This window comes from Chiloscyllium plagiosum, unplaced genomic scaffold, assembly GCF_037043375.1.
Source record: "Chiloscyllium plagiosum isolate Xiang-an unplaced genomic scaffold, Cpla_swu_hap1 HiC_scaffold_12, whole genome shotgun sequence".
Classification (NCBI taxonomy): Eukaryota; Metazoa; Chordata; class Chondrichthyes; order Orectolobiformes; family Hemiscylliidae; genus Chiloscyllium; species Chiloscyllium plagiosum.
In genome coordinates this window covers 69,259,335-69,287,069 of record NW_028270150.1, presented here as the reverse complement: position 1 = coordinate 69,287,069, position 27,735 = coordinate 69,259,335, and the positions used below count along the sequence as shown (strand labels likewise).

Sequence of the window (27,735 nt, the reverse complement as noted above, 5' to 3'; positions counted from 1 at the left end):
AATTACAGAAACAGGGATGGACAGGACTGGCAGCTGAATGTTCCAGGATACAAATGCTACAGGAAGGATAGAAAGGGAGGCAAGAGAGGAGGGGGGAGTGGCGTTTTTGATAAGGGATAGCATTACAGCAGTGCTGAGGGAGGATATTCCTGGAAATACATCCAGGGAAGTTATTTGGTGAAACTGAGAAATAAGAAAGGGATGATCACCTTATTGGGATTGTATTATAGACCCCCTAATAGTCAGAGGGAAATTGAGAAACAAATTTGTAAGGAGATCTCAGTTATCTGTAAGAATAATAGGGTAGTTATAGTAGAGGATTTTAACTTTCCAAACATAGACTGGGACTGCCATAATGTTAAGGGTTTAGATGGAGAGGAATTTGTTAAGTGTGTAGAAGAACATTTTCTGATTCAGTATGTGGATGTACCTCCTAGAGAAGGTGCAAAACTTGACCTACTCTTGGGAAATAAGGCAGAGCAGGTGATTGAGGTGTCAGTGGGGGCGCACTTTGGGGCCAGCGACCATAATTCCATTAGATTGATGGAAAAGGATAGACCAGATCAAAAGTTTAAGTTCTAAATTGGAGAAAGGCTAAGAGCTTTCAACAGCTGATTGGGGACAAATGTTTGCAGGTAAAAGGACGGCTGAAAAATGGGAAGCCTTCAGAAATGAGATAACGAGAGTCCAGAGAAAGTATATTCCTGTCAGGATGAAAGGGAAGGCTGGTAGGTATAGGGAATGCTGGATGACTAAAGAAATTGAGGGTTTGGTTAAGAAAAAGAAGGAAGCATATGTAAGGTACAGACAAGATAAATCGAGTGAATCCTTAGAAGAGTATAAAGGCAGTAGGAGTATATTTAAGAGGGAAATCAGGAGGGCAAAACGGGGACATGAGATAGCTTTGGCAAATAAAATTAAGGAGAATCCGGTTTTTTACTAATATATTAAGGATAAAAAGGTAACTAGGGAGAGAATAGGGCCCCTCAAAGATCAACAAGCTGGCCGTTGTGTGGAGCCGCAGGAGATGGGGGAGATACTAAACGAGTATTTTGCATCAGTATTTACTGTGGAAAAGGACATAGAAGATATAGAATGTAGGGAAATAGATGGTGACATCTTGAAAAATGTCCAGATTACAGTGGAGGAAGTGCTGGATGTCTTGAAACGCATAAAGGTGGATAAATCCCTAGGATCTGATCAGGTGTACCCGAGAACTCTGTGGGAAGCTAGAGAACTGATTGCTGGGCCTCTTGCTGAGATATTTGTAGCATCGATTGTCACATGTGAGGTGCCGGAAGACTGGAGGTTAGCTAATGTGATGCCAAGGTTTAAGAAGAGTGGTAAGGACAAGCCAGGGAACTATAGACCGGTGAGCCTAACCTCGGTGGTGGACAAGTTGTTGGAGGGAATTCTGAGGGACAGGATGCACATGTATTTGGAAAGGCAAGGACTGATTAGAGATAGTCAACATGGGTTTGTGCGTGGGAAATCATGTCTCACAAACTTGATTGAGTTTTTTGAAGAAGTAACAAAAAAGATTGATGAGGGCAGAGCAGTAGATGTGATCTATATGGACTTCAGTAAGGCGTTCGACAAGGTTCCCCATGGGAGACTGATTAGCAAGGTTAGATCTCACAGAATATAGGGAGAACTAGCCATTTGGATACAGAACTGGCTCAAAGGTAGAAGACAGAGGGTGGTGGTGGAGGGTTGTTTTTCAGACTGGAGGCCTGTAACCAGTGGATTGCCACAAGGATCGGTGTTGGGTCCACTACTTTTTGTCATTAACATAAATGATTTGGATGTGAGCATAAGAGGTTCAGTTAGTAAGTTTGTAGATGACCCCAAAATTGGAAGTGTAGTGGACAGTGTAGAGGATTACCTCAGATTACAACAGGATCTGGACCAGATGGGCCAATGGGCTGAGAAGTGGCAGATGGAGTTTAATTCAGATAAATGTGAGGTGCTGCATTTTGGGAAAGCAAATCTTAGCAGAACTTATACACTTAATGGTAAGGTCCGAGGGAGTGTTGCTGAACAAAGAGACCTTGGAGTGCAGCTTCTAGCTCTTTGAAAGTGGAGACGCAGGTAGACAGGATAGTGAAGAAGGCATTTGGTATGCTTTCCTTTATTGGTCAGGGTATTGAGTACAGGAGTTGGGGAGGTCATGCTGCAGCTGTACAGTACATTGGTTAGGCCACCGTTGGAATATTGCGTGCAATTCTGGTCTCCTTCCCATTGGAAAGATGTTATGAAACTTGAAAGGGTTCAGCAAAGATTTACAAGGATGTTGCCAGGGTTGGAGGATCTGAGCTACAGGGAGAGGCTGAACAGGCTGGGGCTGATTTCCCTGGAGCGTCGGAGGCTGAAGGGTGACCGTATAGAGGTTTACAAAATTATGAGGGGCATGGATAGGATAAATAGACAAAGTCTTTTCCCTGGGGTCGGGGAGTCCAGAACTAGAGGGCATAGGTTTCGGGTGAGAGGGGAAAGAAATAAAAGAGACCTAAGGGGCAACCTTTTCACGCAGAGGGTGGTACATGTATGGAATTAGCTGCCAGAGGAAGTGGTGGAGGCTGGTACAATTGCAACATTTAAGAGGCATTTGGATGGGTATATGAATAGGAAGGGTTTGGAGGGATATGGGCCGGGTGCTGGCAGGTGGGACTAGATTGGGTTGGGATATCTGGTCGGCATGGACGGATTGGACCGAAGGGTCTGTTTCCATGCTGTAAATCTCTATGACTCTGAGTTGGCAATTAAAAGAAAATTTGTTTGTAAATGAGCAAAATCATTTAACTCCAGTCCTGAAATTTAAAAAAAATTCTTGACAAGATGAGACTTTGTCTGTGGCAAAGTGGAACTGTGAGATTATCATTTGTGAGCATTTCCATAACACATTAATAAAAATTGCAGTAAAATGAATCTGATTAGTTCAACTTATACGTTACTGTAACTTAATTGCATGCATCAACAAGACTCTTGTGAACTTATCCCCATTGTGCCTGATTCTGGACAGCATACTCTTACGAATAAATTGGAGGCTTCAGACATTGACTAGAATGATTACAGGGCTGAGGGATTGCAGTTAGAGTAGATGGATGGACTACAGAAGCTGGCCTTGCTCTCCTTCAAGCAGCGGTGATGAGAAGCTGTAGTGGATTCTCCTGTCATCAGAGATGAATGTTGATTAAATTGACTCTATATGACAAAATACAAACTTGGTCAAAGTTTTTCACCCTTGCACTCATCAGGAGAATCTCTGCGAATACCAGTTTATGGAAAAAATAACATTTATACTGCATGAGAATGTTGATTGATTGGGAAGTGAACTCTAGTGGCTTGACAAGCAGATTTTTCTTTTAAATGCCAACTAGCCAGAAAGAGAGAGCTAATTCAATCAAAGAATAGTTAGGGGTCACTTCTGCGTAATGATCAAATCTTGATTTGCAGATATGATTGCAGTTATTACATAGGAAGGAGCTGTTGAAATTGTACATAAGGCACTGGCTTTGTACTGTGCTTAGCTGACCTGTGATGGCCTGATTCTGTTGTTCTCAAAAATAAAATTGCTTGATGATTAGAGACTTCTCCATTTAGATCTGTCCTTTTTTGCCTCCATATACTGGGGTCCAGTTTATAGGCACTGAGATTGGCTTTCAGAATTCCTTTGTATCTGAATTTTGAACATCCTATGGTATTGTTTCCTGTCCTCAACTGACTGTAGAATATCAACTTCCATTCAGTCCCAGGACAACCCAGCAAAGCTGAACTGTGAGCATACTCTCGATACTTAGCATGTGGCATTTTGCAAGAAATGTGTTAGGAATTTTGATCTGCTCCTTGATCTTGCAGGTTGATCTTAAACCATGAAAATGGAGTTCCTGCAGTTGGTTTATATTGCATTGTTAGCTTGTCCATGACTCTTTGATAGAAAACCATTGGATAATAGACATTTACGTTTGTTTTGAGACAAATTCCATTCCCTTTCTGAAGCCTACGGTGAGATTTAATATTGCAATTCATTATTCTGAAGTACAGAAAAAGCAACTCCTTCCAGAAGATTTGATAACCAGAGGGCACAAAGTCGAGCTCATGGGTGAAAGAGCTAGAGGCAATATGAGAAATAACTTGGTTTGAACAACAACTTGGTAGGGTTCAGAATGTACTACTTGCTACTGTGGTGGATGCAGATTAAATTACAGCTTTTAAAAGGCATTTCATAAACACTTGGAGGAAAGAACTGATGCAGGTAATATGAGCCAAATGGTAGCCTCTATACTGTACCATACTTGCTGATTCTATAATCATCAGATCTATTCCCTACTGATATTTTGATAATCGAGAAACATGAGTGACATTTTACTGATAAATATTGTTCAGTCTCTATAGTGTTTGATCATTTTGTTGCTGCATTTGAATAAATGTATTTTAAAATGTTGTTTTGCCCCAAAGTCAGTATTGAAATAGATGCAGTTAAAGTTAGTCTAAAGGTATCACAGATGGAGCATGAGCTGAATATATTTTCTCATTGCTGATTGAGACATTAGTAAATGCATTCAGCACTATAGTTGATCAATTCTATACTCTAGCTTCTTCTTAGATATATCTTAAATATTGTCGCCATTTGGTTTTATCCTTCTAGAAGCCTTTATTGAATAACTGTTTGCATACAACAACTATGGGGTAAGATCTAAACTTTGGATTGTTGGGCATAGTGACACTGAAGAGGCTCCTATCCTCGTGGAATTCCCATAAATACAGGTTGATACAGTGAACGTATGAGAAAGACCAGAGAATGCTGATGTGTTATATGTTTTTTTTAGATAACATTATTTCTAGCTGTTGCAACATCACTATAGTATTGTACTTAAAATGAAAGGTTAATTGAGACACCACATATCGAGGAACCTCGATGTTCCAAAGGACACTGGTGGAGAGTGTTTCGTTCGGTTAATCGAATTCCTGATAATCAAATGTCGAATAACATAGTTTAGCCAAGCATCAGGACCTTGCGATCTTGCAGGATAATCTGATATTGGGACAATCGAATGCCAGATAATTGAGGTTCCTCTGTACATAGTCAGTTTCTTTTCATGCTCGATTCATATGCAAACATTACTGACACGGGAATGGTTTAAAATTGCTCTTTTGATGTTAAAACATGGCCATCTTGGACCTGGCACCAGCATCAAAAGATGGAATTGAAGTGGGAATGCCCTCTGGTTTATTGATGGTAATATACTTGGAAGAAATTGTTTCACATTGGCTCATTTTACATCGCGTCTGATGGACAAAGTTGGCAGTATGAAGTGCTACCACAGTCAATTTTAAAAATGTCAGCTTTAATAAACCCAGGAATTGCTAATCTCATTTTTAAACAATGTGATTTAGCTTGTTTGATTTGTGCAGTGAGTATGCATGTAAATGTTGTATATTTATTCAAATTAACAGGGTTAGCAGAAAGTGAAGAGGTTTTTCTGATTGTACTGCTGTGATTGCACTGAATCATCATGTTTTGCAGAGTATTTCTAAAATGAGTGAACCCCTTTATAACTAATAATTATGAAAGCTATGCTTCTTAGTTAATGAGTTTCAAAATTAATTTGCTGGATTACATAATTGGCCTTTTGCTGTGGTTCAACTCCTTGGATCTGTCTAGGTATTCCATCTTTTATTTCCTGAAATGCTTCCATTTAGCACAAATTGTGCTATATATTTTACATGCATCAGTCTGCATTGTTGTTCAAAGCTTGAAATTCCATGCTATGGGATATTTTGAATGACATAACAGTAACTGAACTCCAACTATAATTTATTATTGTGCATCTAAAAACATCTGATGTGCTTGAATACATGCCTTTTTAGGGGTACTTCTAACTCAAGGTGCTTGCATTCTATGAAACCATGATGCTGGAGGAGTTGCAGGCTAGCCTGTTTTTTCCAACTAGCAGTAAAACTCAGTTGTGTTATCCACTCCTCAAATCTTCACTATATTTTGTCTTTCTCTCTCTGAACAGAAAATGCCAGAAGGGTCGGAGGACTGTAGGCACTGGCAGGCCCATTGACATCCATCCCCTGTAACTGTTCCAGTATATACATCCAATCCTGGCAATGGCGCAGGGCATCCAGCAAATAGATATTCAGGTTTTGCATGATCTCCGGCAGCGCTTCCCTGAGATCCCAGAAGGAGTGGTGTCTCAGTGCATGCTGCAGGTACTGTTTAAAATGGGAACCATAAGCTGCTAAATACATTTTAGTTTTGGAACAATAGCATAGTCATAGCTTGATGTAGTTTTAGTTTCTTTGTACTACTTTAAATTATCGTATAGATGGTAATTCATGTTAATGTTAAGTGGAAGCTTTTATTGCCGTAAAGGGGTTATTGTAACTAACTCAATGACTTCCAACTCTGGCCTTGATAATCTTTGATTAATGGGTAAAGTTGTTTAAATTATTTATCTATTACTTAATTGTCTGACATTGTAACCAGACACATTGTCTCCATTCTGCATGTCTCCAGGCATTATAACTTACAATACATTGAAAATAACAAAATATTTGGAACAAATATGGAAGTTTATATACCTAAAATGACAATCAGCAAAACAGATTCAATAAAATAAAGCAAAAGACAGTATATCTCTATTTGGAAAGATGAAACGTGTATTTGACATGTAAAGAAAACCTGAACGGACAAGTTCTGCTTCGTATGATATATTATTTTTGCAGTACTCTGAGTAGTTAAAGTTAGAGCCAAAATAACAATCAAATTTAAGAAGTAGCAGCATTTCATAAAATATTTTACAAAAACACTTAAGGGATTGTTTTCTATTTCTGACAACCCATTATCAACAATTTTAAAGACCATTTGTAAGGACACTAATATTATCAGGACTTCAGATAAACATCATCTGCGCGAGAAGAATCAATATTATTAATAAGAATGGAAAATATAGGAAACGCTCAGCTTTAGCAGCACCTGTAGAGAAATTAAATTAATGATCAGGTCAATGAAGGTTTGTTGGAACTGGAAAATGTTAAGAAATGTATAAGATTTTGAACAAGTACAGAAGCAGGAAAAAAGCCCAAAGATAGGAGTAATTGACATCAAGATTATGATGCAAAATTAGATGGAAATATGACAAGCAAAACGAAAGATCTGTCTTGGGCTATATGTGAGAAAAGCAAAATCATAATGGACAGCTACCATCCAAACCAGTATATATCCAGGAATGTACATCTTTTGTTGTTTATCACCATGAAGAAGTTACTAGGCACAAGTGTAGTTCTCCACAAATGACAAAAGATGTCAGTGTTGCACAACTGTGTCCTCAGTTGGACATTCATGAAGGGCAAACATAATGTAGTCAAATATATTACAACATTTTAAGAAGAAAACTGTCGAGTAAAAACTCAGCAGTAAAATGATTGAACAAGTTCACAAATTTGTAAAAGATAATTTGACTTTTTATGATCGTGCCAATATAAATGCAGCATACAGTAGATCTCCAAATAGTGTTGGAAATATTTCACACAAAGGACAATTAAGTTAATGAAAAGTCATTAGAATTTAAAGCAGAAAATGGAAATGAATAGATTTTTTTCACTTTAAGGAAAAGCCTGAAGATGAATAACAAGCTAATTTCATTTGAAGCATAATATTTATTTGGTTGAAGTGGGGGGCTGCTGCAAAGAATGGTAAATATTTTCTGGAGCCATGAGGAATGTAATGTTTGGGACTCTATTTCTGATTTATACCCCAACTAATTGTAAGCATGTCACAGTTCCTCATAACATAAAAACATTAAGGACAAAGGATGGAGCATGAATATTTGTGAAATGATTTAAGAACATAGAATATAGGAAAAGGAGCAGGGGTAGTCCATTTTGCCCTTCAAACTTGCTCTGCCAATAAATAATATCCGACTGATCTAATTGCGGCCTTATTTCCATTTAACTGCCTGCCCTTCATTACCCTTGATTCTCTTGTCAATTAAAAGACCATAAGAAATAAGAACAGGACTTGGCTATTCAGCCCCTCAAACCTGCTCTGCCAGTCAACAAGATCATGGATGATCTGACATTCCTACCATTTCCATAACCCTTCATTACCTTACTGATCAAGGGCCTACATATCTCAGCCTTAAGTATATACAAGGACTCTGCAATTTCCCCCTCCCCCAGTTATCAGTCGCAAGGAGTTTAAGGGCTTTTAACTCGATTCCACCCTTGGTCAACTGTCTGTGCGGAGTTTGCACATTCTTCCTGTGTCTGCATGGGTTTCCTCCCACAGTCCAAAGATGTGCAGACGGATTGACCATGTTAAAATTGCCCCAGTATCTCATGATGTGCAGGCTAGGTGGGTTAACCATGGGAAATACAGGATTCAGGGATAGGATGACAAGACTATGGCATCAGTATGCTATCTTTTACTGTTGTTCCTGTGCAGTGATAAAACTGACATCTACCCAATAATGTGGAAAATTGCCCAGGTATATCCTGTGCACATGAAACAGACAAATCCAATCCTGTTAACTATTGCTCTGTCACTTTACTCTTGATAATCAGTAAAGTGATGGAAAGTGTTATGAGCAACACTTGCTTAATAATATCTTGCTTGCTGAGTTTTGCCAGGGCCACTAAGCTCTTGGTTCAAACATGGATAAATGAGCTGATTTCCAGAGGTGAGTTGAGAGTGACAGCCTTGACATAAAGTATGCATTTGCAGTGAGAGTGCACATTTGACTGAGTGTGGCAGGGAGAAACTGAGCAAAACTGAAGTCAGTAGAAAGTTGGGGGGTGGGGGGAAGGGGAAGGGGCAGGGGCAGGGGCAGTGGTGGTGGGGTCTGTCCACTGATTGGAATCATACATAGAGTGTGGTAAGATAACTGCAGTTATTTGAAGTCAATTATCTGAGCTTCAGGACACCCTTAAGGAATTCCTCAGCATTGTAACCTGGGCCCTACCACCTTCAACTGCTCCAATCAAAGATCAGAAGTGGGGAAGTTCACTGATGATTGCAGAATTTTTTAGCTCTATTTGTGACTCCTCAGATACAGTATCAGTTAATGTCCAAATGCAGCAAGCTCTGGACAATATCCAGGTATTGGACTGACGAGTGACCAATAATATTTGTATTACATAATTGCCAGGTAATGACTATCTCCAACAAGAGAGAATTTAACTACCGCCCCTTTCAATAGCATCACCAAATTTTCCCATGTGAACATCCTGGGAGTGTGTAAAGTGAACTGGACTAACCATTTAAAAGTAGTGGCTGCAAGAGCAGGTCAGAGTCCAGGAATCCTGCAGTGAGTAACTCACCTCCTATCTCCCTAATGCTGTCCACTATCTCTCGGACATAAGTTAGGAGCGTAAGAGAATACTCTTCACTTATCTGAATGACAGCAGCGACAACAGCACTCAAGCTTGACTCCATTCAGTAGCTTGTTTTGCTTCATATCAAGAAACACTGACTTTCAGGAGCAGCAGTGTGCTCCATCTACAAGATACACTGCAGCAACTCACCAAACCTCTTTTGATAGCACCTACCATACATGCTACCATCTAGAAGGACATGTGCAACAGATGCATGTGAACACCACTATTTACAAGTTCCATCCAAGCCATTCCCCATCTGATTTGGAAATATATTGCTGTTCCTTCAGTGTTGGTTGAAAATCCTGGCATTTCTTCCTTACTAGCATTGTGGATGTGCCCACAACAAATGGACTTCAGTAATTCAGCCAGTAGCACCCACATATCATGAATGAATAAAGAAATTCCACAGTGTAATGTACTCAAGAAAACTTCCAATATCGTACTGAATGGTGTCTGATTTGTACAGTGGAATCACATCTACCAGGGTTTGAATGAAAACTGTCCATATTAATTTTTCTTTGTCTTTTTTCTGTGGTAATTGTGATGATCCATCATTCTAGAATAGTTGGAATTTAAGTTGCTAAAAACGACATTGCATCCTTCTGAAGTTTGTTTGAATTGTCTGTCTATCTTGCCACCTTGGTAACCCTGAATAACAGATCATGATCTGCTGTACAGTACACTGATACATGGCATGGACAAAATACAGAGCATGAAGCTTATAAATTTTGATTTGTGGATAACCAATCATTTTTTATTAAATAGTAATTAATCAGGAAAAAAGTTAATAGTGTTTTATATATCATAATATCAACCTGGATAATTGTGATAGTCAAAACACTGTTGTTCTGATTTGCTGGTCAGCATAAACTTTGCACTGTTCGATACACTAGTTTAAGGGTTGTATTAGATTTTCTTCAAACCTGAGTTTTTGTCATTTGAACATGCTACAGAGTGGATATGAGCTAGTGCTCCATTTCCCATTTCCATTCCTTTTGCAGAGATGGCACTTCCCAATGGTGCACTGAAGCATGCACCCCCATGGTAAGGTATTTGAACAGCATAGATTAAATTGATGTTTGACTCCTCCTTTAATTTAGCTGATCTTAGTCAGTAAATTTATCTGGTCACTATTTGAACGAGAGGAGAAAAATGTATTCCAAATTATTCGCTAATTTTCCCATTCTGCCAAATATATGGCTAGTGTAGGACTTTACTGTAATACCTCTTTCCGTCCGACACCCCATCCCATATCAATTGAAAAGTTCACTTTCATGCACAGTTTATATTAGAAGTGAAGAATAAGTTTCAGAACAAGGTACCAAGGGTAGCCAGCATTTGCTGTATTTGCCTCAGACATATCCTTTAAAAAAAGCAAGGTTTAAAAAGCACAGAAAATGCATGAAGTGCAAAGTTAAAGTCTATTTCAGATTTTTTTGAATGTCCCTATATTCTGAGGGTATTGATAAACTGGGATTTAAAGCTATTCACAGCAATAAGTAGTGTGAGCACTGTGTAGCCCAGAGTAGCGTATGCAAAATGGCTTTTGTTTTTCCTGCTTGATCTGTATTTTGACTCCAAATGGCTAGGCTATTGAAAATACATCCTCAAAAGTTTACTTCTTATTTCTCAATTCTTAGAAGTTTAATATTTGTCACAATTTAAAATAACTTGACACTTCCTTGCTAATTAGCAAAATAGAATAGCTGGTACCACCTCTTCCTTATCATGGCATTGTATAGTACTTGTAATACCTCCAGTGATTTTAAACTTTATGACATTATTTGATCAATATTTTGCTCTTGTACATTGGATTCATATTAGAATTTGAATGTTTGAAACTGTCCATGTGTTACTTTTAAGCTGCAGTAGAACAAAAATAACTTATTTTTAATTTCTCTTTAAATTAAGAATAACAGTAATCTGGAAGCCTGTTGTTTGGCACTTGCCCAAGAAAGCAGCAAATACCTTTATGGGGAGTACCACAGCCCTGATGACGCCAGAATGAGCAGAAACCACATGCTGCAGATTAATCTGGGTATCCAGCCTCCAGCAACATACCAGGCAGGGGATGGTGGTCAAATCAATGGGGGTCGAACGCTGGTCCACAGCACAAGTGATGGCCACATTGATCCTCAGCGTGGAAGTGGTAAACCACTTGTGCGACTTATACAGGAGCCACATTCTGCCCCTGCAATTGTAGCTAATCCATCTGGATTCAATCCTTTCTTTGTAAATGACCAGGGACGGAATACAGGTACGCCTCCCCCACAGTCTCAACAGCCAACGTCCCTTCAACCAAGCATGAACACATCACCTATGCAAGGTCTTTCTCCAACATATCAGCCCATACCTCGGTACACCATGAACCCTATTACCGTAACCTTGTCACAGAATGTGCCATCTGGTCAGACTACTCCTACTGCTTTGCACATACATGGTGGTCCATCACAGATGCAGAATACTCCCTATGGGATTGGTAATTCTATTTACATTAGGCCAGCATCTGGACGACAGACTCCTCAGAACACAGCTTGGACTTCTAGCCAATGTCCTCTTCCACAGTATAATCATCATCCTCCACCTGTTTATCAACCACAGCAGACCTATCAACCTTCTCAGTATTCTCCGAAGCAGCCTCAGCTTCCTCAGCAGGCATTTCGATCACCACCTCCATCACAGTTCAGCTCGCCGTACAGTTCTCCCCAGCATCAAGTACAAGCAAACCAACAAGGTCATCAGACTTCACATGTCTTCATGCCTATTAGTTCTCCCACAATGACGCACCTTCCGTACCAGCCCCCACAGAATTATCCACAGCAAGGCAGTCAGTCACTGCCCTACATCCCTTATTCGGTGTCTGGATTGTCCAAAGGTCCTATGAAAAATCAAATAGAAATCAAATTGGAAACACCCCAAAGACCTGGTGTTAACATTACTCGAAGTTCGTCCCCCGTAAGTAATCAACCTGCTTTACGGAATCAGCCTACGCTATATATTGCCACCAATTCACCTTCTAGCTCACCATCAAGAGGAATGTCTGGACAGATGAGCGTTGTTCAACCACAGCCAGTGTATACCGTACCACCCACATATATTCATCATCAACCATCACGACCTAGGTCTACAACTGCTGGCAGTAACCAAGTGAACTCTCCTCGTGTAGTTGTAACTCAGCCAAATACTAAATATACTTTCAAAATTACAGTTTCCCCAAATAGACCACCTTCAATTTCAAGAGGTGTAGCATCACCTACTTTTGAACCTGGGAGCATCTTGAATTTAGTTGACTGCCATGGAGAGCATCCAGGAGCCCCAGAACCCATACAACCAATATCAGCAGTAACAGGATCTAGTGTCAATAAACGAAATGAGGAGCAGCGGAGAAAATCGAGTTCTGGGTCAGATGACTATGCTTATACTCAAGGTACTGTACGCTTTCACAAAACGTAGGCATTTTTATTCATTGTATTGCAAGGGTACAAGTTAAGTTTTGAATGGTCTCATGCAATTTACACCATGCATGTGAGATAGGCAATGTGTTTCAAGGTATTTTGGATATATGTTGCAACTTGATACTAATTTCTGATTGTAAATTGGGAATAAAAATCATACGTTTGTGGTAGACTGAGTTATTTCACCACGTATTGCACTTATTAATAACATAGATCAATATGAAGGCAAAATGTTAGACTGTTTTGGTTGGTTATCCAGTTGTGCTTGGAAAACAATTTTGATTCATGCACTGTCAAAACAGTTTTTAAGAGCTTACTTCATTTTCTGCTAGAAAATTAAGTACAAAATATTAGGAGTTACAGGCTATTTCACCCCCTCATGCAAGTTCCATTGTTGAATCAGGTCATGTTTATCTGTATCTTGACCCACTTAGCTACCACTGCTCCGTATTCTTTATGGTAACTTAACAAACATCAGGTGTGTTTTTGAAGGGAGAATGCGGAAGATTGCCAGCAATATTCTCAGTCTAAACTTCATAACTTTATTTAGCTTGACAGTTGGAAGAACATGGGTTGTATGATAATTTTAACACTGGCAAAGCAAGTTTAGCACTCCACCTTCACCTTCTGGAAATAAATAGGAGTTACTGTAGGGCTTCATCAAGGAGATGTAAGTTGATTATTTAAAATTAATATAGATAATTGTGAACAATATTTATTTGTCTGTGATTAAAGGAAGGCATACAATTGGAGATAATGTGCAATTTGGAAGAATAAGTCGGATTGGCTAGTGTCATTCCCTGTTCCTGTCTTACTTTCTACGTTTTGGATGATCTCCACCACCATCCACTCTGGGTTTTGAATTTCACCCTTTTTCTGCTGAAAAAGTTGTCAAGCTTGTAGCTTTAATTTCAAAATTTGAGATGCACCTCTCCTCACCTCACCTCACCAGAGCTTTTTAAAACCTTTCTCGATGCTTGCTTGCAGGTGACACTTTTTCTTTGTGTGAAAAAAGAGCACCGACTCTTTTGAGTCCCAAAGTTGTGAAGTAATTTAGTAAACATGTCAAGTGGATTTTTGTATAGCTTGGTGTATCTACTGCATTGTGCCTGACCTCAGATTACAGACATTAAGGTGGAAATAATCATTCAGTTTTACAATAAAATGTCTCATTTGGCAGTCACACGTCCTACACCTATTAAGTACCTAGAGGGAAATATTTATTGGACTATGGGGAAAAGAGCAGGGACTAATAGGAAAACTTGTTATTAAATAGTTGACACAGGCATGATGAGCCTAAGGGACTCTTTCTACATCTTTATTTGTCATTGTTTAATTAGGCTAAATTATCATGCATCAAATTTTGTGTTTTAGTTTTGGATCATGGCACTAATTTTCTGATTATCTTTCAGCTGTTACTCTGCAGTAATTCTGACGTATGTTTTTGGTGCTTGGTATTTTTGTAATGGAAAATTTGCTTTTCATAGGTAATTTGGGCCAGAATGAATAGTAAAATATAGGATCAGAAGTTCAGATACAAAATTAATCATTACAGTATTAAAACTAAACTTTCACATTAAAGTTTGTCACTTAAGTGAGTAAATCACATTATAACATGACCAGATTTGACACCTATGCAATGTTAATTGGCATGAACAATCATAAGAATTGTTTATGTGAATATCATTGTGAAGGATTTTCAGGCTGCAGTGCTTCAGAGATTGTAGAGTTAAACTATTATTCATTTAAATATGCAATAGTTTATAGTGTATTCCTGCGGGAATGATTGAGTCTTAATCATTTTATCAACCCACTGTAGCCGACATTGGCAAGAATTGCTGACTTAGCTGTGCTGTCACTTAAGAGGGTTATAAGTAATCAGCTGAAAGTAAATACGTTCCTCGATGCAAAGTGAGCCTTTGAATTTTATTTTTATAATGACTCTGAATGTACAAAAAAAATTCTCAACTTGATGTACTTGTTATTCTGCATGCTTGAGTCACTGACAACAGACAATTAGTTTTTTTTTACATTTTCTTGTCAGTGAAAAGAAATGCTTAGAGAATAGTTTATTTAACTTTGTCAACCTTGGTTTAACCAGGGTCATTTCTCTACTTAGTGCTAATTATTACGCTTGTCTGACTAAGCTAGCTGTCACGTTTTTTGCTCTTAACTGATTTTTACGATGTGTATTCAGCACTATTGCTTCATCAGAGAGCTCGAATGGAGCGATTACTAAAAGAACTAAATCTGGAAAAGCAAAAGCTGGAGAAGCTGAAGGCTGAGGTCAATGAAATGGAATATGATTTAATGCAACGACGGCTGAGGAGAGTGAACTCCAACACATCAATACCGACAGTAAGGCCACTACTCTAAATGATGTTTATTTGGGAAGCGAATAATTTGGATATTTCAATAGAATAGGCTTTAACTTTGTGGTTCTTGATCTTAAGTTGATCTGTTTCATACCCTTGTATCATACCCTTTGGAGGCCATCAGTTCCTGTTTGTGAAGGCATTTTATTAAAACTGTACGTCAGTTTCACAATGGTAATGGAAAGGCATCCTACCTGACCCGCCCATCTGCTTCATTCAAAGCTAAGCTGCTATTGAACTCTCAAATTGATTTAGTACCATTGAACAACCGTCTTTCTTGGTTCAATTAGAACACCCTCATGATAGGTTGCATGGATGCTTGTATTGTACTTTGCAAACTCTTCAACATGTATATTGAATATTTATTCCCATTTCAGTGTACATCCATGCAATCCATACTTTTCAGTGAGCAAAGGAGTGAAAGCCCTCAGCAGTTTAGACATGGATTATGGATTTGGCATGAGTAACATCCTACTTTTGTGTAATACAGCTTTGAGATTTTGGAAGTCAAAAACTAATCAAGTAATCGGACTCTAAATGATTTATTTTTTGTGAAGTAATTAGAGTGTTTGCAAATATTAAATTAATATAGTTGTTTTCAGGAAAGTTACTGGATTTCAGTGATAGACAGACTATTATCAAATTAAACCATATTTTCTGGACTGCCTAGTAAAAATGTATTGGATAGTATTCTGGTTGAAATAGAAAATCATTAGCTCTCTTGTACATATGCAAAAGATAAACTATTTACTGAGAGAACAATCAACAGTAATAGGTTAATTTGCAGCTCAGTCAATACATTTTATCTCCTGAAAAACAGTTAAATATTATACCTATATTAGTTTTATTTACAGCACAGTACGGCCTTGGTGCATTGTAACTTTATCAAATTGGTTTCAAATGAGAGGAAAAGCGTAGCAGATGCATGGCAATGTCATCAGTTCCAAGGTTTTCTTCTTTTCAGCTTGGACATGTGTCATGTTTCCTGTGACATGTGTCATGTCACCAATGAGTTAAATTCTGGAAAGTTCCACCTTACAGAATTCTGGACCATTTAAACATTGGTTCCAGAAGTCTCAAGCTTCCCCTGGGCAAATTAGACATGGACAATAAACATTTTGCTAGCAACTCCCTTTTGCTGTTCTCAGTACAATATACCAGGACCCATTTACCTTGTTTTTTTTCAAGTTGCATATGTTTTAGGATTAAAATGTCATAATTATTGTCACTTCATAGGGGACATCAAAGTCCAATAGTGATATCCATGAAACAGACTTCTAATTTGTGTGCTTGAATCAACATTGAACAAGTCCATGAATTAACTCAAGTCTTTACTGATGTTGGAAAGTGCTACTGACTCATTATAGTTTTCGCTTAAGATTTAATGTTTATTATTGAAATCTTAACATTTAAAAATTTTCTAACTGATTTAAGATGATGTAGCATCTTTCAGTTTCTTCAAGATTGGCTGCTTGTTATGCTGCTTGCGCTGTCTAACTGGATGACATAAATGGGGGCTTGTGTGAGGTTAATAATCATCAATTACACAAAAGGGGAGGAAAATAAAGGTCCACTTGCAGGTTCAAATTTACTAATTGAGTTTGTTTAAACTATTTTAAGGCCAAAATAACTTTTCTAAACTGTACATTTGTTTGCAAGTATCTGTGTATGAAATCAGTAAATTTTGGATGGATGTAGAAATGGTTATAATGCTTCCTGTTAGGTGGCAGAGTTTAAATAGAAGCCGTCAAAGTAAGATAGTCACCAAGAAATCCAATAGTGAATTCAGAACAAACTTGTTTACATAGAGTGTGGTGACAGTGTGGATTTTGCCTCGATGCAGAGAGTTTGAAACAAATTGATGAGCATTGAGGTAGAAGAGAGAATAGGTAGATATGATAGATTTAGATGAGAAAAGCTGGGAGAAGGCTTGAGTAGAATGTAATGCTGACATAGATTACTTAGGCTGAATGGCTTTTTTTCTTTTTTTTATTCATTCATTCACAGGATATGGGCCTCGCTGGCTAGGCCAGCATTTATTGCCCATCCCTAATTGTCACAGTTAAGAGTCAACTATATTCCTGTGGGTCTGGAGTCACATATAGGCCAGACCAGGTAAGATGGCAGTTTCATTCCCTAAAGGACATCGCTGAACCAGAAGGTTCTTACCAACAATTGACAGTGGTTTCATGGTCATCATTAGACTCTTAACTCCAGATTTTTATCGAATTCAAATTCTATCATCTGCCATGGCAGGATTTGAATCCAGGACCCCAGAACATTACCTGAGTCCTTGGATTAAAAGTCCAGCGATACTACCACTTGGTTGTCACCTCCTTTGATTTGAACAGACTGTGTATACGACTGTAAAAGTCACATTTTTTAGACTATGTTTAAAGGTTCAGTTTCTGGGGTCGACTGTTACATGGACATTAGTTTTGAGGGGCAGAAACTCATGCTGCAGTTCAAAATACCATATTATTAGAGAAGTCGATTTGATCGCCCAACTAATCCGGGGTAAAGAAGAACAGTACAATTTATTACAGTAAAGGTAATTACTGGATAAGAGCAAGAAAAACAAGAATAAATTCTGGTAGTAAATTTTATTTATGCATACCGGTATGAAAATTTAACATGTCGAAAATTCATTGAAATCCTACAAAATCACCCTGTTCAACATCGTCATGGCCTGGTATAATGGCACACTTAAAATGAAACATGTATTAAATTCTGAATGTGTAAGCGTCTTGAACTTTCCCACAAATTCTTCCATTTACCTCCCATTTACTCTCATAGAACAGAGAACAGTACAGGCTCTTCGCCTCTCGAGGTTGCGCCGACCTGTGGAACCAATCTGAAGCCCATCTAACCTACACTATTCAATTTTCATCCATATGTTTATCCAATGACTATTTAAATGCCCTTAACGTTGATGAGTCTGCTACTGTTATAGGCAGGGCATTCCACATTCCTACTACTCTGGGTAAAGAAACTACCTCTGACATCTGTCCTATATCTATCACCCCTCAATTTAAAGCTATGTCCCCTCATGCTAGCCATCACCATTTGAGGAAACAGGCTCTCACTCTCCACCATATCGAACCCTCTGATTATCTTCTATGCCTGTATTAAGTCACTTGTCAACCTTCTCTCTAACAAAAACAGCCTTAAGTCCCTTAGCCTTTCGTCATATGACCTTCCCTCCAAACAAGGCAACATCCTAGTAAATCTCCTCTAAACCCTTTCCAAAGCTTTCCATGTCCTTCCTGTAATGTGGTGATCAGAACTGTACGAAAGTCTCAAAGTGTGGCCGTACCAGATTTTTCTGCACCTGCAACATGACCTCTGAAACTCAATCCCTCTGTCAATAAACGCTAACACATCATATGCCTTCTAAACAACCCTATTAACCTGGGTGGCAACTTTCAGGAATCTATGTGCATAGAGATCTCTCTGCTCATCTACACTACCAAGAATTTTACCATTAGCCCAGTACTCTTTATTCCTGTTGCTCCTTCCGAAGTTAATCACCTCACACTTTTCCGCATTAAACTCCATTTGCCACCTCTCAGCCGAGCTCCTACAGCTTATCTATGTGCCTCTGTAACCTGCAACATCCTTTGTCATTATCCACAACCCCACTGATCTTAGTGTCATCCACAGATGTACTAACCCTGCCCTCATCCAGGTCATTTACAAAAATGACAAACAGCAGTGGCCCCAAAACAGATCCTTGTGGTATACCACTCGGAACTGAACTCGAGGATGAACATTTCCCAACAGCCACCACCCTCTGTCTTCTTTCAGCTAGCCAATTTCTGATCCAAACAGCTAAATCATCCTCAATCCCATGCCTCTGTACTATGTGCAATAGCCTACCATGGGGAACCTTATCAAACGCCTTACTGAAATCCATATACACCACGTCAACTGCTTTACCCTCATCAACCTGTTTGGTCACCAACTCAAAGAACTCAATAACATTTGTGAGATATGACCTACCCTTCACAAAACTGTGTTGACTATCCCTAATCAACTTACTCCTTTCTGGATGATTATAAATCCTACCTCTTATAACCTTTTCCAACACTTCACCCACAACCGAAGTAGGGCTCACTGGTCTATATTTACCAGGTTGTCTCTACTCCCCTCCTTGAACAAGGGAACAACATTTGCTATCCTCCAGCCTTCTGGTACTATTCCTGTAGACAATGATAACGTAAAGATCAAAGCCAAAGGCTCTGCAATCTCCTTCCTGGCTTTCCAGAGAATCCTAGGATAAACCCCATTCAGCCCAGGAGACGTGTCTATTTTCACACTTGATAGAATTGCTAACACCTCCTCCTTGTGAACCTCAATCCTGTCTAGTATAGTAGCCTGTAACTCCGTATTCTCCAGGACAGCATTGTCTTTTTCTAGTGTGAATACTGACGAAAAATGTTCATTCAACCCTTCTGCTATCTCCTCAGACTCCATGCACTACTTTCCATTTCTGTCCTTGATTGGCCCTAATCTTACTCTAGCCATTATTTTATGTCTGATATACCTATAGAATGCTTTAGGGGTTTCCTTTATCTATCTGCCAACGACTTCTCATGTCCCTCCCCCTGGCTCCTCTTAACTCTCTCTTTAGGTCCTTCCTGGCTAACTTGTAATTCTCAAATGCTCTATCTGAGCCTTCACATCTCATCCTAGCATGAGCGAGCTGCCTTCTTCCTCTTGAGCTATTGCTATTGCTACCATTTAACAATTTTTTAAGAGATTCAACTTTTTTAGTAAACCACAGCTTCCTCACTTGACCACTTCCTCCCTGCCTGATAGGTACACACTTATTAAGGACACACAGTAGCTGTTCCTTGAATAAGCTCCACATTTCAATTGTGTCCATCCCCTGCAGTTTCCTTCCCCATCCTGTGCATCCTAAATCTTGCCTTATTGCATCATCTCGTATGTAATGAACCTCAACAACATTAACAAATTTGTCAAAGAATGAAAGGTAAATGTAACTAATATATCTCATTTTTATTCAGATATAATTGCACAATTAAAATGATTAACCTTTTAATGATATTAACTTCTGAATGTATGGTGAACCAAGAGCGATAAGTACAGACAAACTTAGTACCCGTCTGAATGAATGAATGAATCAAAACATGCTGTAGTAAACCAAGTGGGCTAGGTAGATGAATGAATGAGTAGAGACACAATATAGTAAACAAAGCAATGAGTAGGGTTCCCAGTATGAATGAATGAATGAGATTTCATTTAAGTGGGTTAATGGGAACATGCAGTTTTCTTTGTGAGAAGTTTATAATGTGATATAGTAGGGTTAACGTTTACATGAGATCTATGAAAAATACAAGATTTCTTGGCCAAAAAAATGGGGTTGACTTTTACATGAGATCAACTTTTACACGAGTATATACAGTATTATGCAAATTGGTATCAATTCTTATCCAGCTATTTAAATTTTGGGTTCCACCATGTTGCTAGTATTTTGAACAATTCCACCATAATTTTGCAGAGAAAATTATATGATCTTAAATTAGTTTAAGCTTCCACACATTGCAGATTCCTGCAAATCTATCACATTTGTGTTTATATCTGAGACACAACTGGCTGTTCAAGCATTGTTCCCTCAATATTTCCTTTATCAAAAATTGTTAAATGGTAGCAATAGCTTTTTGTCTATCCAGCAAACTGATGGAACATGTCCACATATTAAAGTATAGCAGGCAGACAGAAAAGTTAGCAAGTGAATTGTAAGAATAAAATTGATTTCATCTAGTTCCATCCAAATTAATTTAAACACTTTCACTTAATCTTTTGAACTGAAGTTGATAGAGTACTGACATGAGAGAACAGGCCACCCAGACCTCTGAGACATGCTTAGGTCATGTCTTGGTTCTGTAACAGATTATTTCTGACAAACGAACACAAAGCTGTGGTGGAGTTATTTTCTGATTTTCTTGTACTTCGGCCGTAGGTTGCAGAGAGTCGTTTTTACTTTTCAAAGATGTCCTATTGCTTGAAAGTCTAGGAACTCGTGATGAGATAAATGCCTTATCTCATCGCTTTTTGATTGGCTACTGAATGGGACTAATAATTATTGGTTCACTCAGTCTTCATAATCTAAGCTGGTTTTCTGCTTTCCCAAGCTGAGAAGTACTATGATATTGACTGTTGGTAGTCAAGTTGACTTATAATTCACATGGCACTTTTCCCTCTCACCTATGACCATTTTGGTTCATTTGTTATTTTCCTGATCCTTTTAAAATGCTTCATTTATTCTTCTCTCACATTGTGGTTTGGAGAGATAATGTAGCTCCAAATTCCTTACATGATTTATTGGGGAAAGAATTATTTTCAATTCCTTGCATTGAATCTTACGTTAGAATTTTCCACATTGAAAGCAAGATTTCCTATTGGGTTATTTAATGATCTATTAAGTTAGATTACAGTAAATAGATGAGCATGAAGGATTTTTGTTCTTGCTGAATTGGTTACCTAATCCGTGCTACCCGATTACCTGACTGCTACACTTCAAATGCATCATCATTTACAGAAGCTAGTGATTCAAATTGAGTACTGATAATTTGAAGATAACGATTCTACAAGACCAATTGGTTATTATCAATTTGGTTCGGTTTTGTAAATCCATGTTTAGAAGTGATTTTTAAAATTTGAACAGTAGAATATCAGTATTATTTTGTCACTCAAATTGTGGAATTGTTACACAAAGGTCCTGCGATGATGATGTAGTATAGCTGTCACAATATGGAAACCAAACATGTGTCTGATTTCTGAAAAGTCATTATTATTGTGGTATTGCCTTATTTCAGACACCACCTCTAAAAAGAAGTTGTGTCAAAACAGAAATATCAGATTCTCCTTATAGATTTGGTACTTGTAATATCAACTACTATTATCCAAGGCAGCATCTTAGTCATATCTTGTGGACCATCAATCTGAGTACAGTAGTGTATTGAATTGTTTAAAATTTTTAATAGTTTAGGGAATCTGTATTTTCCTATTTTGTCTTCACAGCCAGAGGAGATGACTAGATTGCGAAGCCTAAACAGACAACTTCAAATAGACATTGACTGTACTTTGAAAGAAATTGACCTTTTACAGTCCAGAGGTTTGTGGTCTTTACTACATTTCATGAGGGTAAGGGATGTGTTAACTTGGGTTTTCATTCCTACTCTTCATTGTGAATAACAGTTGATGCTTGGCTCGATAAGCAGGCTTAACAAAACCATTCTTGCTAATTACCTTGTGTAGTTGTGTTGATATTTTCTCTTCAACCTGTTCAGAGATGTTATTACGCAGCTCTGGAGCAGGTGGAACTTGAACCAGGGGTGAGGACACCACTACTGCGCCACAAGAGTTAATGCAAAAGGATCAGAATTTCCCAAGCTTTAGCAAGGCAAGGAATGACATGCCTTGAGTCTGGAACCTTGGACCACTCAGCCGTCTCTCTGTAACACCTGTTACTTAGACAAAAGCATTGTTTTAAAAACTGAAATTCAGTCGGCATTTGTAAAGGAAACACAACATTTCAGGTGTATAGTATATTTTTTTCTCATAAAATTTGCACAAAATGTAAATGTTGTTCTTTCAGCTATGACTAACCAGTACACTTTCAGTATCATCTGCTACTGTGATAAATTTACAGTTTGTTTATGAACATTTGCATTTATACAGTAATTTGTAATGTGGTAAAATCTTCTGTATGTCCTTCACTGGAGTCATGTCAAATACAATTTGAGCATGAGCCCCTTTAGGGCCTGTTTTATTCTACCAATATAGAAAAGCTTAGCAGAAGAAGTAGGTTTTAAGGAATGATTTAAAGGAAGAAAACAATGTAGAGAGAGTTAGGCGGACATTTCAGCCTATGGGCTTGAGGTAACATGAGGCACAATCACAGTTAGTGGAGCAATTAAAACTGGAAATGCATATGGGTATAGAATTAGAGAAATGTAAGAATCTTAAAAGAGCTGTCAGGCTGAAGGTGATCACAGAAATGGGGAGTGGTAAGGCCTTGGAACAATCTGAAAACAAGGATAGGAACTTGAAATTAAGGCATTTCTTAACTGGAAACTAATGTAGATCAGTGAGGACAGGGTTGAGGGCTGAGCAGAGTTTGGACTTCGTGCTAGTTATTCTAGCTAGCATGTAGTTCTGAATAAGATAAAGTTTAAGAAGAGTGGAAGATGTGACGCCAACCAGGAGTGCATTGGAATTTGAAAACTAAAGTTAGCAGAATCATGGATGAAAGTTTCAGTAACACATGAGCTAAGAGGTGAAAATCCAATGTCTTGGTGATTATTTAGAGCTTGTCTGTGGAATTGAACGTGATCCAAACTGAAGGTTTAAATCACGAACCAGAGGACACTCAAAAAATGTAGCTACCTGAGCACAGAACACTCATGTTATCTCAACTCATATCTGACTTGTGAAACTTTGTTGTTGTTTTACTTTTTTTTGTCAGTACTCTACTTGAACATTCTCCTGTTTCATTTGTTTGCATTTACAACACACACAAGTGTTTGCAGCAATGTAGCAACAGAACATTTGGCCTGTTGAGCCTGTTCTGTCTTTTAGTGGTTGTGCAACTTATTCTTTATTCTTTCATGGGACATGCCTGTCCTGAATTCCCCTTGAAAATGTCAGAGGACACTAAAGAAACCACTGCCTTACTGTGGGTCTGCAATAACATAACAGACAGACGAGGTCAGGATAACAAATTTCCATCCTGAAAGAACTTTAGTAAACTAGATGGATTTTTAGAAAAATCACTAATCATTTGCATGATCCTTGGGCCAATTTTTAAATTCTGTATTTATTTATTTATTAATTCAATTAATCTTTCACCCATGCTGTGGCGGGAGTCAAAGTCGTATCTCCATGGTGTTAGTGTGGATCAAGGTTTTTACTCCATAGTTGTTAGTTTGGATCAAAGGCGTATCTCCGTGGTATTAGTTTGGATTAAAGGTGTGTCTCCATAATGTTAGTTTGGATCAAAGGTGTATCTCCATACTGTTCGTTTGGATCAAAGGTGTGTCTCCAGAGTGTTAGTTTGGATCAAAGGTGTATCTCCATAATGCTAGTTTGGATCAAAGGTGTAACTCCATCCTTTTCATTTGGATCAATGGTGTGTCTCCATAGTGTTAGTTTGGATCAAAGGTGTGTCTCCATAATGTTAGTTTGGATCAAAGATGTATCTCCATAATGTTAGTTTGGATCAAAGAGGTATCTCCATAATGTTAGTTTGGATCAAAGGTGTTTCTACGTAGTGTTAGTTTGGATAAAAGGTGTATCTCCATAATGTTAGTTTGGATCAAAGGGTGTATCTCCATAATGTTAGTTTGGATCAAAGGCGTATCTCCGTAGTGTTAGTTTGGATCAAAGGGTGTATCTCCATAATGTTAGTTTGGATCAAAGGTGTATCTCCGTAGTGTTAGTTTGGATCAAAGGTGTATCACTACAGTGTTAGTTTGAATAAAAGGTGTATCTCCATAGTGTTAGTTTGGATAAAAGGTGTGTCTCCATAATGTTAGCTTGGATCAAAGGTGTATCTCCATAATGTTAGTTTGGATCAAAGGTGTGTTAGTTTGGATCAAAGGTGTATCTCCGTAGTGTTATGTTTGGATCAAAGGTGTATCTCCATAATGTTAGTTTAGATCAAAGGCGTATCTCCGTAGTGTTAGTTTGGATCAAAGGTGTATCTCCATAATGTTAGTTTGGATCAAAGGCGTATCTCCGTAGTGTTAGTTTGGATCAAAGGGTGTGTCTCCATAGTGTTAGTTTGAATCAAAGGTGTATCTCCGTAGTGTTATGTTTGGATCAAAGGTGTATCTCCATAATGTTAGTTTGGATCAAAGGCGTATTTCCGTAGTGTTAGTTTGGATCAAAGGTGTATCTCCATAGTGTTAGTTTGGATCAAAGGCGTATCTCCGTAGTGTTAGTTTGGATCAAAGGGTGTATCTCCATAATGTTAGTTTGGATCAAAGGCGTATCTCCGTAGTGTTAGTTTGGATCAAAGGCGTATCTCCGTAGTGTTAGTTTGGATCAAAGGTGTATCTCCGTAGTGTTAGTTTGGATCAAAGGTGTATCTCCGAAGTGTTAGTTTGGATCAAAGGTGTATCTCCATAGTGTTAGTTTGGATCAAAGGCGTATCTCCGTAGTGTTAGTTTGGATCAAAGGCGTATCTCCGTAGTGTTAGTTTGGATCAAAGGTGTATCTCCATAGTGTTAGTTTGGATCAAAGGTGTATCTCCGAAGTGTTAGTTTGGATCAAAGGTGTATCTCCATAGTGTTAGTTTGGATCAAAGGTGTATCTCCGTAGTGTTAGTTTGGATCAAAGGTGTATCTCCGAAGTGTTAGTTTGGATCAAAGGTGTATCTCCGTAGTGTTAGTTTGGATCAAAGGTGAATCTCCGTAGTGTTAGTTTGGATCAAAGGTGTATCTCCGTAGTGTTAGTTTGGATCAAAGGCGTATCTCCGTAGTGTTAGTTTGGATCAAAGGGTGTATCTCCATAATGTTAGTTTGGATCAAAGGCGTATCTCCGTAGTGTTAGTTTGGATCAAAGGCGTATCTCCGTAGTGTTAGTTTGGATCAAAGGTGTATCTCCGTAGTGTTAGTTTGGATCAAAGGTGTATCTCCGAAGTGTTAGTTTGGATCAAAGGTGTATCTCCATAGTGTTAGTTTGGATCAAAGGCGTATCTCCGTAGTGTTAGTTTGGATCAAAGGCGTATCTCCGTAGTGTTAGTTTGGATCAAAGGTGTATCTCCATAGTGTTAGTTTGGATCAAAGGTGTATCTCCGAAGTGTTAGTTTGGATCAAAGGTGTATCTCCATAGTGTTAGTTTGGATCAAAGGTGTATCTCCGTAGTGTTAGTTTGGATCAAAGGTGTATCTCCGAAGTGTTAGTTTGGATCAAAGGTGTATCTCCGTAGTGTTAGTTTGGATCAAAGGTGTATCTCCGTAGTGTTAGTTTGGATCAAAGGTGTATCTCCGTAGTGTTAGTTTGGATCAAAGGTGTATCTCCATAGTGTTAGTTTGGATCAAAGGCGTATCTCCGTAGTGTTAGTTTGGATCAAAGGTGTATCTCCATAATGTTAGTTTGGATCAAAGGGTGTGTCTCCATAGTGTTAGTTTGGATCAAAGGCGTATCTCCGTAGTGTTAGTTTGGATCAAAGGCGTATCTCCATAATGTTAGTTTGGATCAAAGGCGTATTTCCGTAGTGTTAGTTTGGATCAAAGGCGTATCTCCGTAATGTTAGTTTGGATCAAAGGTGTATCTCCGTAGTGTTATGTTTGGATCAAAGGTGTATCTCCATAATGTTAGTTTGGATCAAAGGGTGTGTCTCCATAGTGTTAGTTTGGATCAAAGGCGTATCTCCGTAGTGTTAGTTTGGATCAAAGGCATATCTCCGTAGTGTTAGTTTGGATCAAAGGCGTATCTCCGTAGTGTTAGTTTGGATCAAAGGGTGTGTCTCCATAATGTTAGTTTGGATCAAAGGTGTATCTCCATAATGTTAGTTTGGATCAAAGGCGTATCTCCGTAGTGTTAGTTTGGATCAAAGGCGTATCTCCGAAGTGTTAGTTTGGATCAAAGGCGTATCTCCGTAGTGTTAGTTTGGATCAAAGGTGTATCTCCATAGTGTTAGTTTGGATCAAAGGCGTATCTCCGTAGTGTTAGTTTGGATCAAAGGCGTATCTCCGTAGTGTTAGTTTGGATCAAAGGCGTATCTCCGTAGTGTTATGTTTGGATCAAAGGCGTATCTCCGTAGTGTTAGTTTGGATCAAAGGTGTATCTCCATAATGTTAGTTTGGATCAAAGGCGTATTTCCGTAGTGTTAGTTTGGATCAAAGGCGTATCTCCGTAATGTTAGTTTGTATCAAAGGTGTATCTCCGTAGTGTTATGTTTGGATCAAAGGTGTATCTCCATAATGTTAGTTTGGATCAAAGGGTGTGTCTCCATAGTGTTAGTTTGGATCAAAGGGGTATCTCCGTAGTGTTAGTTTGGATCAAAGGCATATCTCCGTAGTGTTAGTTTGGATCAAAGGCGTATCTCCGTAGTGTTAGTTTGGATCAAAGGGTGTGTCTCCATAATGTTAGTTTGGATCAAAGGTGTATCTCCATAATGTTAGTTTGGATCAAAGGCGTATCTCCGTAGTGTTAGTTTGGATCAAAGGCGTATCTCCGAAGTGTTAGTTTGGATCAAAGGCGTATCTCCGTAGTGTTAGTTTGGATCAAAGGTGTATCTCCATAGTGTTAGTTTGGATCAAAGGCGTATCTCCGTAGTGTTAGTTTGGATCAAAGGCGTATCTCCGTAGTGTTAGTTTGGATCAAAGGTGTATCTCCATAATGTTAGTTTGGATCAAAGGTGTATCTCCGTAGTGTTAGTTTGGATCAAAGGCGTATCTCCGTAGTGTTAGTTTGGATCAAAGGCGTATCTCCGTAGTGTTAGTTTGGATCAAAGGCGTATCTCCGTAGTGTTAGTTTGGATCA

At 38.5% G+C, this 27,735-nt stretch overlaps 1 protein-coding gene across 3 annotated transcripts in view; it reads left to right on the top strand.

Moving 5' to 3' along the window:
- The window catches only part of tab3 (TGF-beta activated kinase 1 (MAP3K7) binding protein 3), a 133,845-nt gene that overhangs the window by 74,243 nt on the left and 31,867 nt on the right, over positions 1 to 27,735 (top strand). For 2 of the 3 annotated variants that reach the window (XM_043700739.2, XM_043700740.2), the window contains exons 2-5: positions 6,024 to 6,219; positions 11,299 to 12,814; positions 15,040 to 15,200; positions 22,265 to 22,358. In XM_043700739.2, the coding sequence (XP_043556674.1) occupies positions 6,118 to 6,219; positions 11,299 to 12,814; positions 15,040 to 15,200; positions 22,265 to 22,358 (1,873 nt within the window). In that variant the 5' untranslated portion in view covers positions 6,024 to 6,117. The remainder of the gene's footprint in view (positions 1 to 6,023; positions 6,220 to 11,298; positions 12,815 to 15,039; positions 15,201 to 22,264; positions 22,359 to 27,735) is intronic. The other variant, XM_043700741.2, reaches the window with a different exon arrangement.